At 47.1% G+C, this 18,117-nt stretch overlaps 1 protein-coding gene across 1 annotated transcript; it reads left to right on the top strand.

Moving 5' to 3' along the window:
- Nucleotides 1–1,073: 1,073 nt before the first annotated feature.
- Nucleotides 1,074–17,897, top strand: LOC108930075 (myosin-7-like). Its single transcript, XM_018745114.2, has 37 exons — nt 1,074–1,274; nt 1,428–1,571; nt 1,685–1,841; nt 2,009–2,036; nt 2,361–2,466; nt 2,791–2,883; nt 2,964–3,027; nt 3,214–3,312; nt 3,413–3,516; nt 4,601–4,739; nt 4,922–5,040; nt 5,188–5,337; nt 5,419–5,589; nt 9,270–9,579; nt 9,679–9,758; nt 9,853–10,058; nt 10,156–10,279; nt 10,373–10,509; nt 10,958–11,213; nt 11,340–11,582; nt 11,699–11,875; nt 11,975–12,120; nt 12,209–12,299; nt 12,386–12,775; nt 12,898–13,024; nt 13,117–13,235; nt 13,560–13,756; nt 13,962–14,145; nt 14,241–14,406; nt 14,499–14,623; nt 14,734–15,042; nt 15,138–15,341; nt 15,427–15,723; nt 15,812–15,916; nt 16,015–16,110; nt 17,205–17,339; nt 17,761–17,897. The coding sequence occupies exons 1-37, from the start codon at nt 1,074–1,076 to the stop codon at nt 17,779–17,781; spliced, it is 5,820 nt and encodes a 1,939-aa protein (XP_018600630.2). The 3' UTR covers nt 17,782–17,897.
- The last annotated feature ends 220 nt before the right edge of the window (nt 17,898–18,117 follow it).

Here is an 18,117-nt window from a genome sequence, read left to right as displayed (position 1 = left end):
ACTATGTGTTTATTGCCCAGACAGTGGCAGCGGGGCGTTCACTGAATGTGACCTCTTGTCTTCCCAGAAAGGCAGAAAGAGCCTCGTGGAGCGGAGCTGATATGAGACACACGGTAGTTGGCAAAAGAGAGGGATGGAGAAGGAAGAGGATAAAGAAGGAGTGAGAAAAGCACTCACTTGTGATGTCCCCCCCACCCAGCCACAGCCATGCGGTGAGAGATAAGATAGAGGGAGAGGAGAGATAAAGGGGGGGGGGGGGGGGGGGGGGGGGTGCAATATGTGTTCGTGTGGATAAGAGCTCGTGACTCACAGGATAGAAATGTGGGATTCCTGGCTATTGTCCCGCATGGTCACAATGGACCCCGAAGAAAAGGGTGGGCTGGGGGCTGGGGATTTGGGCGGTGCGGGTGTTGAAGGGGGTGCTGGGCGAGGCTGTGGCGCAGTTACGCATCCCGCTGGAGGACAGCGGCCTGCCCTTGATGAGAGAGTCAGCAGGTCAGGAAAAGGGAGCGTGCGAAGGGGAGGGCTAAGGGCAGCTTTGTCCTTGGCCTTATAGGGCAGGGCATGAGCGGGTATAAATCTGATCTGTGCCCAGTGCCCAGGTTCAGCGCAGGACCATACGATACGGCCACCGCCTCACTTGACCCGACACCGGTATGGACAGTCCTAGTAGCCCTGACGTTTGGGCTCTGCACGATGCGTCTACGTATAGGCGTGTGTGCATTCAGCACCGAACTTCGTGTGCTGCGGCGAGACCCTGGTGCCCCCATTGCCTTCGTGACGTTTTTACGGGTGAAAACGAGCTTTTCTTTAACCCGGTATCTCGTCTTGCTCTCTTTTTTCCTGCAGGTGCATCAGTATTGTGTCGCTAAGTCTCTTCTTCTCTTTCGCTTGTCATTGCTGAACCTACAGGTAAGTACCAGGGTGCCTACTGCAGTATTCCCCCGGAACGCTCCTAATAAAATCGGTATCATCGCACCTGTCGATTTGTCTCCTCTACGCTTTGCGGTCCTGCTCGAGCTTGAGCACCACGTGAATTGAGTGCATTTCCTGCCCTCGCTCTCAGAGTCGCCATGGGAGATGCTGAAATGGCGGTGTTTGGGGCGGCAGCTCCATACCTGCGCAAGTCAGACAGGGAGCGGCTGGAGGCCCAGACTCGGCCCTTCGACATGAAGAAGGAGTGCTTTGTGCCCGACCCCGACGAGGAGTTTGTCAAGGCCTCCGTCATAGGTCGAGACGGCGACAAAGTCACTGTGGAGACATACAAAGGGAAGGTCTGTGCTGTAGCATCTCTGCCTTTGAACTCAAATCAAAGTGTACTTTCTTATTCCGTGGAATGATAAATAATTGATGATGACGGGCTGAGAAATGATCACCACACCTAACGTCACTCTGCTCGCTGACATGACTGTTTCCGATTCCTGCAGGCGGTAACAGTCAAAGAATCTGAGATCCTGCAGCAAAACCCTCCGAAGTTCGACAAGATCGAGGACATGGCCATGTTGACGTTCCTGCACGAGCCGGCTGTGCTGTACAACCTCAAAGAGCGTTACGCAGTCTGGATGATCTACGTGAGCAGCTCTCGAATTTGTTCTCAAGAGAAGACGGTGGTTTGGAGTCACGTGTTTTAGTACAAGGATTTCAGTGCTTCCGTGTGTCTCCGTGTACGTGTGTGTGTTTGCAGACCTACTCTGGGTTGTTCTGCGTCACCGTGAACCCCTACAAGTGGTTACCGGTGTACGATCAGGCAGTGGTCCTCGCTTACAGAGGAAAGAAGAGGAGTGAAGCTCCTCCTCACATCTTCTCCATCTCGGACAACGCCTACCAGTACATGCTCACGGGTAAATTACTATTCTTCTCTGGCTAATTGACAGTATGGAGAGTAATACCCATGAGGGTGATACCATGCTCCTTACCAGCATGATCTCCTAAAAAAAATTTTGTCTATCGGTGTATCTAAATAGATCCGATATCCTTGTCGTGTTAATTTGAACATGTTTTACTACAGACCGCGAGAACCAGTCCATCCTGATCACGTGAGTTTAACAAAATTTCCAGTGCTTACTTTTTTCTCTCACGATAACCTACATTTACACTTTGTGTAGTTCGTCTGATGGAAAGTTAAAAGCTGTGTCATGTTTATGGAATTACTGGCAATAAACTGTGGAGAACAGGCTCACACACAATGACACAAAAGCACCTGAAAGAAACCGAAAAGAAACCTAAAAGAACGCGACCATTTCATCCAGTTTTTTAAAAATATATTTAAATTTGCTGTTACATCTCATATAAAGATAGATCGATAAAAAGCAGAAGGTTCCTCATTTATTACTGGATTTCCCTGTCTTTAATGTCCCCAGCGGAGAATCCGGTGCTGGGAAGACTGTGAACACCAAGAGGGTCATTCAGTACTTTGCCAGCATCGCGGCGGGAGGAGGGAAGAAGGACCTCGTCGCTCAAAACAAGGTCAGTACTTAACTGTCAATCAAAGAAACACTTGCAGAGAGGCACAGTGGATAGCGCTGGTGCCTCACCCTGCCTGAGCTGTTCAGGCGTAGGTTCCAGTCCATATGGCATCCTGTGCAGGGTGTGTCCCTCCCCCCCAGCCTTGTGCCCAGTGATGCTGGGATGGGCTCTGGATGTTGTGACACTGACAAAGAAAAGCTCTCACTGAAAGTTAGTAAAACACCCTGACCCTGAATGGTACAGAAAAATGCAAAAAGAATTCCTGAGCATTTGTAGGAGATCTGTAAAACCAATTGACTGCATTGCTTCGTGTGTTATTTTTAGGGGACCCTGGAGGATCAAATCATTCAGGCCAACCCAGCCCTGGAGGCTTTTGGTAACGCCAAGACCATCCGAAACGACAACTCGTCAAGATTTGTGAGTATTACACCGAGATCCTACTTTTTTCGGGATGGAAACATGACCTAATGAGATCATTCTCACTCTTATGAAATCAGGGCAAATTCATTCGCATCCATTTTGATACTCGTGGAAAACTGGCCTCTGCTGACATCGAGACTTGTAAGTCCTGCTATCCGAAAATTCACCCGCTAGGAAAAGTCACACGCTTGCTTTTGTAATCCTGTAGTGTTTCATGGAAAAACATGGTGCTTCAAATTTTTTGATGCCATTATTATCCTAATACATAAAGTGAAAATTGTAAAAGGAGCAAAAATCTCACCTTGAATTACTCACTTGTTTGAGAAGATCTCCTGGAGAAGTCACGTGTCATCTTTCAGCTGAGGGCTGAGAGAGATTATCACATCTTCTATCAAATCCTGTCCAACAGGAAGCCTGAAATACTGGGTGAGTAAAGCCATACCAGACACACACAGCTGAAAAATTAAAAGCAGTGCATATCTTTTTAAAGCCTTGGCCTTTGTCAAATTCCCTTCTTGTGAAACAGAGATGTTGCTGGTGACCAACAACCCGTATGACTACGCCTTCATCTCCCAAGGAGAAACCACAGTTGCATCAATTGATGATACTGAGGAACTGATGGCCACAGATGTGAGTCTCAGACCAAACTTTAAGACCAAATCTCTCTCTCTCTCACACACACACACACACACACACACACACACACACACACACACACACATACACACACACACACACACACTGTCAGAACTGCCCGGTAACACAGGGCACAAGGCTGGAGGGGGAGGGGACACACCCAGGACGGGACACAAGTCCGTCGCAAGGCACTCCAAGCGGGACTTGAACCCCAGACCTAGCAGAGAGCAGGACCCAGTCCAACCCACTGCGCCACCGCACCCCCCTTAAGATCAAATCAAATAAATCAGTTTATCTTGGGAAAGTCAGATAAAACTGAAACGTGGTATATGGCCAAGAAGCTCAAAAGAACATTGTGGCAGTGAGAAGCTCATGGATAATGAAATGTGTGTGACAAAGACAGAATAAGGAAACTTCTCCGGTGTGACCTGATGCCACAAGGCTGTTATGGTCTTATTCAGTACTTTTAATCCATAATGACACAAATGCATAATTTCAGTGAACAGCCCAACATTCCTCTCTTCACTTCTCCAGTTGTTTGTCTTGTAGTAAAAAATATTTTTACCAAAATTAATTTACATGTACATGTATTCATTTATCAGACACTTTACTCAAAAGCGATGTACATCTCATAGAAAATACAATGTGTTCATTACATCAGCAGGAAGAGACACTTAGATGGAGACGTGTGATTCTTAAGTGCAGTTTGTTTCTTTCTTTCCACCATATGAACAAACGTTCATCACACCAGTAGCTGCATACAACTTTATCAGAATATCGACGATTCCTGGTCACCTTTCTAGTAGTAAAAAAAAGAAAAAATATATATCTGTATAAACATTTATGTTACATTACAGGAGTAGCTGCATGAAGGTTTATCCGTTGTTGAACAGGTTTGATCACAAAGTTATGGTGCATGAACATTAACAGATTACATGAATTTATGAGATCATGGGCGAAGTGAATCCAGAAGAGGTGAATAATTTGAAAGAAACCCCAAACAATAAAGCCTACAAGAAAAGCGTATTTTGCTGTAATTTTGTCACCTTCGTCACAAGTACCTCGCTGATTTCTACAGAACGCTTTTGATGTTCTGGGCTTCATTCAAGAAGAGAAGAACTCTGTGTACAAGCTGACTGGTGCCATCATGCACTACGGCAACATGAAGTTCAAGCAGAAGCAGCGTGAGGAGCAAGCAGAAGCTGATGGCACTGAGGGTGAGTTTAAGGGTTAATAAATCAAGTACATTTGTCAACATTTTAGGGGGACCTGGGGGGTGTCTGTATTCCCAATGACAATCAATAAAATATGTGGAGATACCCTGTTAGACATGCAGTATATGACGTAGTGTTTTTCAGCTGTATAACTGGCATTTTCTTGTGTATTTTTCCTGTGCCAGATGCTGACAAAGCTGCCTATTTGATGGGTCTGAACTCTGCAGACCTTGTCAAGGGTTTATGCCATCCAAGGGTCAAAGTAGGAAACGAATGGGTCACTAGGGGACAAAATGTCCAACAAGTACGATCTTCTGACTGAAAAAATAATAATCCAGAACTTAACCAAAAATGAGTTTTGGATGTATTTATTTGTGATGTCACAAAAGGCAATACTTTGTCTGGGTCTAGAAAGTTCTGAGTGCTTGACCTTTTCTCTGGTCTTTTGCAGGTGAATTATGCCGTTGGTGCCCTTGCAAAGTCAGTTTATGAGAGGATGTTCTTTTGGATGGTGGGGAGAATAAACCAAACTTTGGAGACCAAGCAGCCTCGCCAGTACTTTATTGGTGTGCTGGACATTGCTGGCTTCGAGATTTTTGATGTGTGTATCTATATATTTCATATTTTGTTTTCCTCTACTCTTGTTTTCTTGCTAATGCATAATCTTGTCTCTCTGTTCCAGTTCAACACCTTCGAACAGCTCTGCATCAACTTCACTAATGAGAAGCTGCAGCAGTTCTTCAACCACCACATGTTTGTACTGGAGCAGGAAGAGTACAAGAAAGAAGGCATTGAGTGGGAGTTCATCGACTTCGGCATGGACCTGCAAGCTTGTATAGATCTCATTGAGAAGGTACTTTTTTCAATACTAACCCAATATATAAGGCAGTTTGACATAATGTTGAATCTGCCAAACTTTAATAGCTCCTCGGTATTTATGTCGATATACTTGTGATTATTTCAATTCCCCTTCATAAACAAGGTGTACACATTTCTCTGACATGGGTAATTTCTTAGTGTAAATTTAAAAAATTGTAATAGTTCCACTCCTCCGTGAACCGCCACCTTATCGTGGTGGAGGGGTTTGAGTGCCTGAATGAGTCCAGGAGCTATGTTGTCTGGGGCTACATGCCCCTGGTAGGGTCTCCCATGGCAGACAGGTCCTGGATGACAGACGAGACAAAGCGCGGTTCAAAAACCCCTTATGAAGGAAAAAGCAAGGCGTCCGTTTACCCCGCCCGGTATGGGGTCACCGGGGCCCCACCCTGGAGCCAGGCCTGGGGGGGGGGCTCGCATGCGAGCGCCTGGTGGCCAGGTCTATGCCCACGGGGCCTGGCCGGGCTCAGCCCGAAGCCATAACGTGGAGCCGCTCTTCGGTGGGCTCACCACCTGCCGGAGAAACCGTAAGGGGCCGGTGCATTGTGAGTTGGGCGGTGGTCGGGGCCGAGTGCCCGGCCGACCCAAACCTCGGGCGCCAACTCTGGTTTTTGGGACTTGGAATGTCACCTCACTGGCGGGGAAGGAGCCTGAGCTGGTGCGGGAAGTTGAGAGATACCGTCTAGATATAGTCGGGCTCACTTCCACTCACAGCTTGGGTTCTGGAACCACTCTACTCGATCGAGGGTGGACTCTCCACTATTCTGGCGTTGCCCAAGGTGAGAGGCGGCGGGCTGGTGTGGGCTTATTAATAGCCCCCCAGTTCAGCCGCCATGTGTTGGAGTCTACCCCGGTGAATGAGAGGGTCATCTCCCTACGCCTTCGGGTCAGGGAACGGTCTCTCACTGTCGTTTGTGCTTATGCGCCTAGCGGCAGTGTAGAGTACCCGGCCTTTTTAGAGTCCTTGGGGGGCGTGCTGGAAAGCGCTCCCACTGGGGACTCTGTCGTTCTACTGGGGGACTTTAACGCCCACGTGGGCAGCGACAGTGATACCTGGAGGGGCGTGATTGGGAGGAACGGCCTCCCTGATCTGAACCCGAGTGGTGAGTTGTTATTGGATTTCTGTGCTAGTCGCGGTTTATCCATAACGAACACCATGTTCATGCATAAGGGTGTCCACCAGTGCACTTGGCACCAGGACACCCTAGGTCGGAGGTCGATGATCGACTTTGTAGTCGTTTCTTCTGACCTTCGGCCATATGTCTTGGACACTCGGGTGAAGAGAGGGGCTGAGCTGTCAACTGATCACCACCTGGTGGTGAGTTGGATTCGATGGCGGGGGAAAAAGCTGGATAGACCTGGCAGGCCCAAACGCATAGTGAGGGTCTGTTGGGAACGTTTGGCGGAGGCCCCTGTCAGAGAGGTCTTCAACTCCCACCTCCGACAGAGCTTCAACCAGGTCCCGAGGGAGGTGGGGGACATTGAGTTCGAATGGACTATGTTCCGCTCCTCCATTGTCGGTGCGGCGGTGCGGAGCTGCGGCCATAAGGTCTCCGGTGCCTGTCGCGGCGGCAATCCCCGAACACGGTGGTGGACACCGGAAGTAAGGGATGCCGTCAAGCTGAAGAAGGAGTTCTATCGGGCCTGGCTGGCTCATGGGACTCCTGAAGCAGCTGACAGGTACCGACGGGCCAAACGGAGCGCGGCTCTGGCAGTCGCCGCGGCAAAAACTCGGGCTTGGGAGGAGTTCGGTGAGGCCATGGAGGAAGACTTTCGGTCGGCCTCAAAGAGATTCTGGCAAACCGTCCGGCGACTCAGAGGGGGGAAGCGGTGTTCCACGAACACTGTTTACAGTGGAAGTGGTGCGCTGCTGACTTCAGCTGAGGATGTTCTCGGGCGGTGGAAGGAGTACTTTGAGGATCTCCTCAATCCCTCCGACACGCCTTCCGTAGAGGAAGCTGAGGCTGGGGACTCGGAGGGGGACTCGTCCATTACCCTGGCTGAAGTTGCTGAGGTAGTCAAAAAACTCCTCGGTGGCAAGGCTCCGGGGGTGGATGAGATCCGCCCCGAGTTTCTCAAGTCTCTGGATGTTGTGGGGCTGTCTTGGCTGACACGCCTCTGCAGCATCGCGTGGAGTTCGGGAACGGTGCCCCTGGACTGGCAGACCGGGGTGGTGGTCTCTCTTTTTAAGAAGGGGGACCGGAGATTGTGTTCCAACTACAGGGGGATCACACTCCTTAGCCTCCCTGGGAAAGTCTATGCCAGGGTACTGGAAAGGAGAATCCGACCGATAGTCGAACCTCGGATCCAGGAGGAGCAATGCGGTTTTCGCCCTGGCCGTGGAACACTGGACCAGCTCTATACCCTCACTAGGGTGTTGGAGGGTTCGTGGGAGTTTGCCCAACCAGTCCATATGTGTTTTGTGGACCTGGAGAAGGCATTCGACCGTGTCCCTCGTGGCATCCTGTGGGGGGTACTTCGGGATTATGGGGTTCGGGGCTCGTTGCTACGGGCTGTTCGTTCCCTGTATGACCGGAGCAGGAGCTTGGTTCGCATTGCCGGCAGTAAGTCAGACCTGTTCCCGGTGCATGTTGGACTCCGCCAGGGCTGCCCTTTGTCACCGATTCTGTTCATTATCTTTATGGACAGAATTTCTAGGCACAGTCAGGGAACGGAGGGTGTCTGCTTTGGTGGCCGCGAGATCTCGTCTCTGCTTTTTGCGGACGATGTGGTCCTGTTGGCTTCATCGAATCAAGACTTTCAGCGTGCACTGGGGAGGTTTGCAGCCGAGTGCGAAGCGGCGGGGATGAGAATCAGCACCTCCAAATCCGAGGCCATGGTTCTCAGTCGGAAAAAGGTGGATTGCTCCCTCCGGGTTAGGGGGGAGTTGCTCCCTCAAGTGGAGGAGTTTAAGTATCTCGGGGTCTTGTTCACGAGTGAGGGAAAAATGGAGCGGCAGGTTGACAGGCGGATCGGTGCGGCGTCCGCAGTAATGCGGTCATTGTACCGGTCTGTTGTGGTGAAGAGGGAGCTGAGTCGTAAGGCGAAGCTCTCAATTTACCGGTCGATCTACGTTCCTACCCTCACCTATGGTCATGAACTCTGGATCATGACCGAAAGAATGAGATCGCGGATACAAGCGGCAGAAATGAGTTTCCTCCGCAGAGTGGCTGGGCGCACCCTTAGGGATAGGGTGAGGAGCTCAGTCACCCGGGAGGAGCTCGGAGTAGAGCCGCTGCTCCTCCGCATCGAGAGGAGCCAGTTGAGGTGGCTCGGGCATCTGTTCCGGATGCCTCCTGGACGCCTCCCTGGGGAGGTGTTCCGGGCTTGTCCCACTGGGAGGAGGCCTCGGGGCAGACCCAGGACACGTTGGAGAGACTATGTCTCCCGGCTGGCCTGGGAACGCCTTGGGGTTCCCCCAGAGGAACTGGAGGAGGTGTGCGGGGAGAGGGAGGTCTGGAGTACTCTGCTCGGACTGCTGCCCCCGCGACCCGGCCCCGGATAAAGCGGAGGAAGATGGATGGATGGATGGATGTAATAGTTCCATAGAAAAGCTGTAACTGCAATTTTTCTACCACTTTGAAATTGTGAACTATCATGACGTTCTTATGATCATTGCTAGCTAACAATCTCCTATCCATGTTTTATTATCTACAGCCCATGGGAATCATGTCCATCCTTGAAGAGGAGTGCATGTTCCCCAAGGCCAACGATACCACTTTCAAAGCAAAGCTGTATGACAACCATCTGGGAAAATCTAGCAACTTCCAGAAGCCCAGAATTGTTAAAGGGAAACCAGAGGCCCACTTTGCCCTGATCCATTATGCTGGTACCGTGGACTACAATATTAGCAACTGGTTGGTGAAGAACAAGGACCCTCTGAATGAGACTGTGGTTGCACTGTACCAGAAATCATCTCTCAAGTTGCTAGCCACACTTTTTGCTAACTACTCTAGTGCAGATCAAGGTAAGCAGTTAGCTGCCCTCCAAGCACACTTTCAGATACTTTCATTCAGGTTTCATTTGGGTTCTTGATTGTTCCACTGTCATTTACCTTTTTGCTTAGCTATGCAAGATGCAAAAGAAGGAAAGAAAGAAAAGAAGAAAAAAGGATCTTCTTTCCTAACTGTGTCTGCTCTTCACAGGGTATGTAGGTTGTCTACGTAGGTAACTCAGTCACTTGGAGTGGAAAATGAAGATGAGCTAAAGCTCTTACATTTTACTAAAATTATCCACTCAGGAAAACCTCAATAAGCTGATGACGAACCTGAGGTCAACCCACCCCCACTTTGTGCGCTGCATCATCCCCAATGAGACCAAGACTCCTGGGGCCATGGACAACCCTCTGGTCATGCACCAGCTGCGCTGTAATGGTGTGCTGGAAGGCATCAGGATCTGCAGAAAGGGCTTCCCCAACAGGATCCTCTATGGAGACTTCAAACAGAGGTAGGACTCTCATGTCTCATCACATTTTAAGCACCTGAAAATGACTTCTTACATGTGTTACATGTGTACTAACGTGTGAACCTGTTTTTTCTCATAGATATCGCATCCTCAACCCTTCTGCTATCCCAGAGGGTCAGTTCATCGACAGCAGAAAGGGAGCTGAGAAACTGCTGGGTTCCCTGGACATTGACCACAATCAGTACAGGTTTGGACATACCAAGGTAAAACACAGTATCTTTCACCTATTTCATTTGTTCTTACTCTGTCTATAAGCGCAGAGTAGAAACACTTTGGAGTGTTTCCTCTCTGTTCAGGTGTTCTTCAAGGCTGGTCTTCTGGGTCATTTAGAGGAGATGAGAGATGAACGTCTTGCCAAAATCATTACAGCCATCCAGGCCCGATCGCGGGGGCTCCTCTCCAGAATTGAATACCAGAAGATGGTGGATCGCAGGTAAAAATACAAATTTCCAGAACTTCCTTACAAATACACTTGACAGTCAAATGTAATAAAAGCAACGCAAAGAGGAAGTAGATGAAAGTCATCACAAAACATACACAGTCATGTAAAACCTAGTAAGTTATTCTTTTAATGCTTAAATGAATTAAAAGAGCTCCTGAATTTGGAAGAGTTTAAAGGAAATGTATTGCTTCTTAAATTCAGCTACATTTTCCAATAAATTAAAATGCAAGAGCATGGCATGACACTGGAGCTGTTTGGACAGTGAGGATGTTATATCACAAACATCGCAGTAGCCATGCAAGAAGTATGTTTTTGTCCAGCTGACATCTGCAGACTACTGTGTCTCAGCATGATTTAACATCAACAGAAATATGATCAGGATCAACTAAATTTTCACTGATCCAGGATCTAACAAGCAAAATGCATGCATTTCCTCCAGAGATGCACTACTTGTCATCCAGTGGAATGTGCGAGCCTTCATGAGTGTGAAAAACTGGCCCTGGATGAAGCTCTACTTCAAGATTAAACCTTTGCTGAGGTCTGCTGAGGCTGAAAAGGAGATGGCCAACCTGAAGGAGGAGTTCCTGAAACTTAAAGAGGCTTATGCTAAATCTGAGGCCCGCAGAAAAGAGCTGGAAGAGAAGATGGTCTCTCTTCTCCAAGAGAAGAATGACCTTCAGTTACAAGTCCAGGCTGTGAGTCTAGAATCTGTAGTCACTGGGTGAAATATACAAATTCAGTATTTAATAATGAGCAAGAATGATCGTAGCAATATATGAAGGACTGTATTAATGTGTGTCATGTATTATGTGTCACCTTAGGAGCAAGACAATCTTTGTGACGCTGAAGAGAGATGTGATCAACTGATAAAAAACAAGATCCAGATGGAGGCCAAAGTCAAAGAACTCACAGAAAGGCTGGAGGATGAGGAGGAGATGAATGCAGAGCTGACTGCTAAGAAGAGGAAGCTGGAGGATGAGTGTTCTGAGCTGAAGAAGGACATTGATGACCTGGAGCTCACTCTAGCTAAAGTGGAGAAGGAGAAACATGCCACTGAGAACAAGGTTGGTCATCACCTTTGCCTTTTCACGTGTCTTTACTATTCATTCCTTTAACAGCAGTATAAAAACTAAACCCGGTGATGCAGTGCTGCTCTGTGAACCCCTGATGTACAAAACAGGTAAAGAACCTGACTGAAGAAATGGCAGCTTTGGATGATATCATTGCCAAACTGACCAAGGAGAAGAAGGCTCTGCAGGAAGCTCACCAGCAAACCCTGGATGACCTGCAGAGTGAGGAGGACAAAGTGAACACACTGACCAAGGCCAAAGCCAAACTGGAGCAACAAGTTGATGATGTAAGAACAGCATTAGAGTAATAAAACATATTTCAAGGCACTGAACTTCAACAAATCCCATTTTTCCACTGAAATTTTTGTTATTATTTTTTCCTTTAGCTTGAAGGGTCTCTTGAGCAAGAAAAAAAGGTACGGATGGATCTTGAGAGGGCAAAAAGAAAGCTGGAAGGAGATTTGAAATTGACCCAAGAAAGCGTAATGGACCTAGAGAACGACAAGCAACAGCTGGAAGAAAGGCTGAAAAAGTAAGATTCATATTGAAATGTAACATCAACATGTGATTGTAATTCCTGCTGAAATAGTTTAAGGAAAGAAAAACATTTTCTTCAACAGGAAAGACTTTGAGATCAACCAGCTCAACAGTAAAATTGAGGATGAACAGGCTATGATTGGACAGCTCCAGAAGAAACTGAAAGAGCTGCAGGTCGGGTCCAGTTATAAAGTAGACATACCCTGAAATGTTAATGTACTTTTAAAAGAATGACAATGAAATGCACCTTTTTGTTTCAGGCTCGTGTGGAAGAGCTGGAGGAGGAGCTGGAGGCTGAAAGAGCTGCTCGTGCCAAGGTGGAGAAGCAGAGGGCAGACTTGTCCAGAGAGCTGGAGGAGATCAGCGAGAGGCTGGAGGAGGCTGGTGGGGCCACAGCTGCCCAGATTGAGATGAACAAGAAGAGGGAGGCAGAGTTCCTGAAGCTGCGTAGAGACCTCGAAGAGGCGACACTGCAGCATGAAGCTACAGCTGCCACACTGAGGAAGAAACATGCTGACAGTGTGGCTGATCTGGGGGAGCAGATCGACAACCTGCAGAGAGTGAAGCAGAAGCTGGAGAAGGAGAAGAGCGAGCTGAAAATGGAGCTAGATGACGTTGTCTCCAACATGGAGCAAATTGTCAAGTCCAAGGTAGCTATTTAAAAACTGTTTATATGATTCAGAATTGAACAAGTTTTTATGATCGCATACAGCACCTGGTAAATGTCTCACAGTACCACTGCAGATGCCTAATTGATTTAATCCATTTATAGACAAATCTGGAGAAGATGAGCAGAACTCTGGAAGATCAAGCCAGCGAATTCAGGGCCAAGTGTGAGGAGAATCAACGCTCTATCAATGACTTTACAACTCAGAGAGCAAAACTTCAAACAGAAAATGGTAAATTTAATCACAATAGTCATACAGCAGATATATGAAAAATTCTTCAAGGGGGTTATACATCCAATCTTAATTTATGTTAAATGTCGTAGGGGAGCTCATCCGACAACTAGAAGAAAAAGAATCTCTAATATCTCAGCTGACGAGAGGAAAACAGTCTTATACGCAACAGGTTGAGGATCTCAAAAGACAACTAGAAGAGGAAGTGAAGGTAATTGACGGTCGGCCCCATTTCAGTCACATTCATTCATTTAGCTGATTCTTTTCTCCTAAGCAACTTTCACTTTTAAGTTACTTACAATTATTTATCCATTTAAACAGCTGAGTAGTTTTTTTTCGCTGGAGTAATTTCGGGCAAGTTCCTTGCTCAAAGGTAGCACAGCAGGAGAGGGGGTTCAAATCTGCAACCTCAGCCTCAACCTGCAACCTCTGAGTCAAAAGCAGCACCTCTAACCACTACAGTGCCTGCTGTCCCATACTGAGCTACTATATTTCCTATAGACATAGTCTTATATTATTTCCTTACAACTGTCAGGCCAAGAATTCCCTGGCCCATGCAGTGCAGTCTGCTCGCCATGACTGTGATCTGCTGAGGGAGCAGTATGAGGAGGAGCTGGAGGCCAAGGGTGAGCTCCAGCGTAGTCTCTCCAAGGCCAACTCTGAGGTGGCTCAGTGGAGAACCAAGTATGAGACTGATGCCATCCAGAGGACTGAGGAGCTGGAGGATGCAAAGTAAGAAAAAAAGTGGATTTCAGAAAATGTGTACTTCAACTTAACCTCTGAGCTCTAATCATGGAAGGAAAAATGCCTGGTGGCACAGAATTTTGACAGGTTATCAAATATCGTGAAGGGTCTTCACTCACTGCACAAAAAAAAAAAAGAAAAAAAAAAGCAAAAACATTGCCCACGATAAATCATCCCCCTGTCTATCCTGTAGGAAGAAACTGGCTCAGCGACTGCAGGATGCAGAAGAGGCTGTGGAAGCTGTAAACGCTAAGTGTTCATCCCTGGAGAAGACAAAACACAGACTGCAGAATGAGATTGAAGACCTCATGGTCGATGTTGAGAGATCTAATGCAGCTGCTGCCGCTCTGGACAAGAAGCAAAGAAACTTTGACAAGGTAATGACAACTAAAGGAGATGTTTGAGTTGTTTCTCAAATATGATCAAATATTGGAGCTCATTGCTTTGGTTTTTATTTGCTTTATATCACTAGGTCCTGGCTGAGTGGAAGCAGAAGTATGAAGAGTCACAGAGTGAGCTGGAGAGCTCCCAGAAGGAGGCCAGGTCTCTCAGCACTGAACTCTTCAAGCTGAAGAACTCCTATGAGGAATGTCTGGATCATCTGGAGACGATGAAGAGAGAGAATAAAATTTTGCAAGGTAACTGATATTACATTTGACATAGAAAAGGTGCAATATATATCTAGACTATGAAAATCTGTTGGATTCAAAACATTTAATACAATTTTCAGAGGAAATAACTGATCTCACTGAGCAACTTGGTGGGAGTGGAAAGAGCATCCATGAACTGGAAAAAATCCGGAAGCAGCTAGAACAGGAAAAGAGTGAGATTCAAGCTGCTCTGGAGGAAGCAGAGGTAAATAGAACAGAAAGGGGCTAAATTTCAGCATATAGTCATTTTAATAGATAAAGCTCTAAATTCAGATAATTCTCATTCCATTGTGTTTATTCTGATTTTTCCTAAAGGCCTCCCTAGAGCACGAAGAGGGTAAGATCCTGAGAGCCCAGCTGGAGTTCAATCAGGTAAAAGCCGATATTGAGCGCAAGCTGGCTGAGAAGGATGAGGAGATGGAGCAGGCAAAGAGGAACCACCAGAGGGTCGTAGATACTCTACAGAGCTCTTTGGAGGCAGAGACTCGCAGCAGGAATGAAGCTCTGCGGCTGAAGAAGAAGATGGAGGGAGACCTCAATGAGATGGAGATCCAGCTCAGCCAGGCCAACAGGCAGGCGTCTGAGGCACAAAAACAACTGAAGGCTCTCCATGCACATCTGAAGGTAACTTGACAATGATTTTCATATTTCTTTGTAAAGAAAAAGAAAAAAGGATAGAAGGAAATGCAGGAATTTTAACTTTGAAATTTATTTCTCAGGATACTCAGCTACAGTTGGATGACTCTCTCCGTGCCAATGATGATCTGAAGGAGAACACTGCGATTGTAGAGAGACGCAACAATCTCCTGCAGGCAGAGCTGGAGGAGCTCAGGTCCATGGTGGAGCAGACAGAGAGAGCCCGTAAACTGGCTGAACAAGAGCTGCTGGACGTCAACGAGAGGGTGCAGCTACTGCACTCACAGGTAAGGCAGAGGTTCCATTGTTCCATTTGACGTGATGCCATTTATTTCTACGTTTTTTTAATCCAATTTCTCTGGAACCGTGTAGAACACCAGCCTGCTCAACCAGAAGAAGAAGCTGGAGGCGGATACATCGCAGCTTCAGACCGAGGTAGAGGAGGCTTTGCAGGAATGCAGGAACGCCGAGGAAAAAGCCAAGAAGGCCATCACTGATGCTGCCATGATGGCGGAGGAGCTGAAGAAGGAGCAAGACACCAGTGCTCACCTGGAGCGCATGAAGAAAAACATGGAGCAAACCATCAAAGATCTGCAGCACCGTCTCGATGAAGCTGAGCAAATTGCCATGAAGGGGGGCAAGAAGCAGGTGCAGAAGCTAGAAGCCAGAGTGAGTATTAGTCTCTATGAGACATTCTGAGACTTTAGAATCAATATTTATATTACACTATATAATGCATAACTATTAAATACCGAAGGTCAGAGAACTGGAAACTGAAGTCGAGGCAGAACAGCGGCGGAACAGTGAAGCCATTAAGGGAATACGCAAATATGAGAGACGCATCAAGGAGCTCACCTATCAGGTACTTCTGCACGTTGAGGCGACTTGAGCCTCGGTCACTTTTAACCAGGACCTCAGTTTGTCTTGAGTGCATTTCCATGATTTATGTCTCCCTTTCAGACTGAGGAGGATCGTAAGAACATGGCCCGCTTGCAGGACCTGGTGGACAAACTGCAGCTGAAGGTGAAATCCTACAAGAGAGCTGCAGAGGAGGCTGTAAGTATTTTCTTTTTCTTTTCCTTTTTGTGAAAGTTTGTGCTTTCCTGCACTATTAATAAAAAGCCATTTTTCTCTGTATATTTTTTGTAACATGCTTTTATGAGCCATCTTTCCAGACGTGAATAATTTAATATTAGTGGTATAACAAATCATGAGGTATTGGGGTTCTGAACAGAGAAACAGACAAGCAGTGTTTACCAGTATATGAGGGGACACATTAAACTTGCATGAATGTTGGTGGGACACATCCCATCCCTTTGGTTTTGGGCCAAAGGCGGCCACAGGGCAGCACTAAAGCCAGAGACAGCAGGGCTTTGACAACAACAAGGGGTTTTATTAGAAACCGAAACAGGCCCTTCTGGGTATAAGGCAACAACCAAACAAAACTGCTTTCCTCAAGGAAAGGCTCTCAGCTGCTTCATTCCCAAATGTTGCTCCTGCGGTTTTACATTTATTTAGCAGACACTTTTCTCCAAAGCAACTTCCAATGAACTCTGTGTAGTGTTACCAGCCCACACACCTTATTTACCAGGGTAATTTACACTGCTAGATACACTACTTACAATGGGTCACTCATCCATTCATCAGTGGAACACACACACACACACACACATACACACACACACACACACACACACACACACACACACAGTGGGTGAACCTGAAGAGCATGTGTTTGGAGTGTGGGAGGAAACCTACACAGACTCCACACAGACTGAGCAGGGATTGAACCCATGTCCTCTCGCATCACCCAGCAGCGAGACAGCAGCTGTGAGACAGCAGTGCTAGGCCCTGTGCCGCCGTACCAGTCTTCAGGCCAGGTGCCTTTATAATCCTTGGAAATGTTCCTTAAGAGTGTCAGCTGGCCGTCATCATTCAATTACAGCAAAGGCGGGTCCCTGGGAGCTGTTCATCTTGTTGCCCCTGCCTCCTGCCCTGGGTTGGACTGCCCACCAGCTCAAACTCCCCACTTGTTAGACCTACTGTATTCATAATACGTGAACATATTCTGATTTTGCTCAACCGAGTTCTATTCTTCTCACACCATTGTTTCTGAGGTCAGACTTTACGTTTATGTGTCTGCGACCCAGGAGGAACAGGCCAACACCAATCTCGGCAAGTTCCGCAAGCTGCAGCACGAGCTGGACGAGGCTGAGGAGAGGGCCGACATCGCCGAGTCTCAGGTCAACAAGCTGCGTGCCAAGAGCCGTGATGTTGGCCCAAAGGTCAGTCTTTCCCAGATGGGAAACACTATGTTTTTACTCCTCTAAGTCTTGTTTTCAGTGTCTAATTATGCAAATTATGACTTGGTCAGGAGCACAAGGTATCCTTCGAGACACATGAGAAGTGAAACAGCCAAAATCTATTTTATACCCGAGGATAGAAATGAAAACAACGGCCATGATTAACGCACTGCAGTATCGCAAATCACATAATACATTAGTAATAATATTTAAAGTAATGAGCAATATTTTCACACCAGAATTTGGGCCTCGTTTTTTGCAACTCTGCCTTCCCTGCTTTCATCTGCATGGAAATTAAACCGTACAGAAGCATGAGAAAGAACTAATATTTTCACACCGAGCTTGTAGTAACCACTAACAGGCTATTTTTCTTTTTCCTCCTTCTCTCCAACTGCCATCACAGAAAGGGTTTGATGAAGAGTGAAGCTCTCTGATGGACCTTTCTGACCACCTCTGCTCTGCTCTGCTCTGCTCTGCTGTAGTTCCTCCCTTTACTATCACAGTCCTTTTCCAGTAATTGTGTAGAATAATAAAATTTGTTCCAGCAGCTTTCCTCTGTTGTCTAATGTCTGCTTAGCATTTCTGCAGTAGTGACCTTCAGACAAGTTCTTGAGGTTAGAAGACCTCTGAGGTTGGACGTAATCTATTCAGCTGACAAATACGCTCATCCCTTACATAACTGGGCCCAATAAAAAAGTGCCACCGCAGCTCATGAAAATATACCGTATACCCTTTTCATTCTGTACGACAGCATTTTTAC

The sequence above is a fragment of the Scleropages formosus genome, chromosome 7 (assembly GCF_900964775.1).
Source record: "Scleropages formosus chromosome 7, fSclFor1.1, whole genome shotgun sequence".
Lineage (NCBI taxonomy): Eukaryota > Metazoa > Chordata > Actinopteri > Osteoglossiformes > Osteoglossidae > Scleropages > Scleropages formosus.
The sequence above is the reverse complement of the archived record's forward strand: the minus strand, read 5'-3'. Positions and strand labels throughout refer to the sequence as shown.

Bases quoted from the DNA above. Each gene is read 5' to 3' on its own strand.
- LOC108930075 (XM_018745114.2), top strand. From the start codon at position 1,074: ATGGGAGATGCTGAAATGGCGGTGTTTGGGGCGGCAGCTCCATACCTG. The intron at 1,842-2,008 runs GTAAATTACTAT...GTTTTACTACAG, and splicing joins CTACCAGTACATGCTCACGG to ACCGCGAGAACCAGTCCATC. The intron at 15,043-15,137 runs GTAACTTGACAA...TTTATTTCTCAG, and splicing joins CTCTCCATGCACATCTGAAG to GATACTCAGCTACAGTTGGA.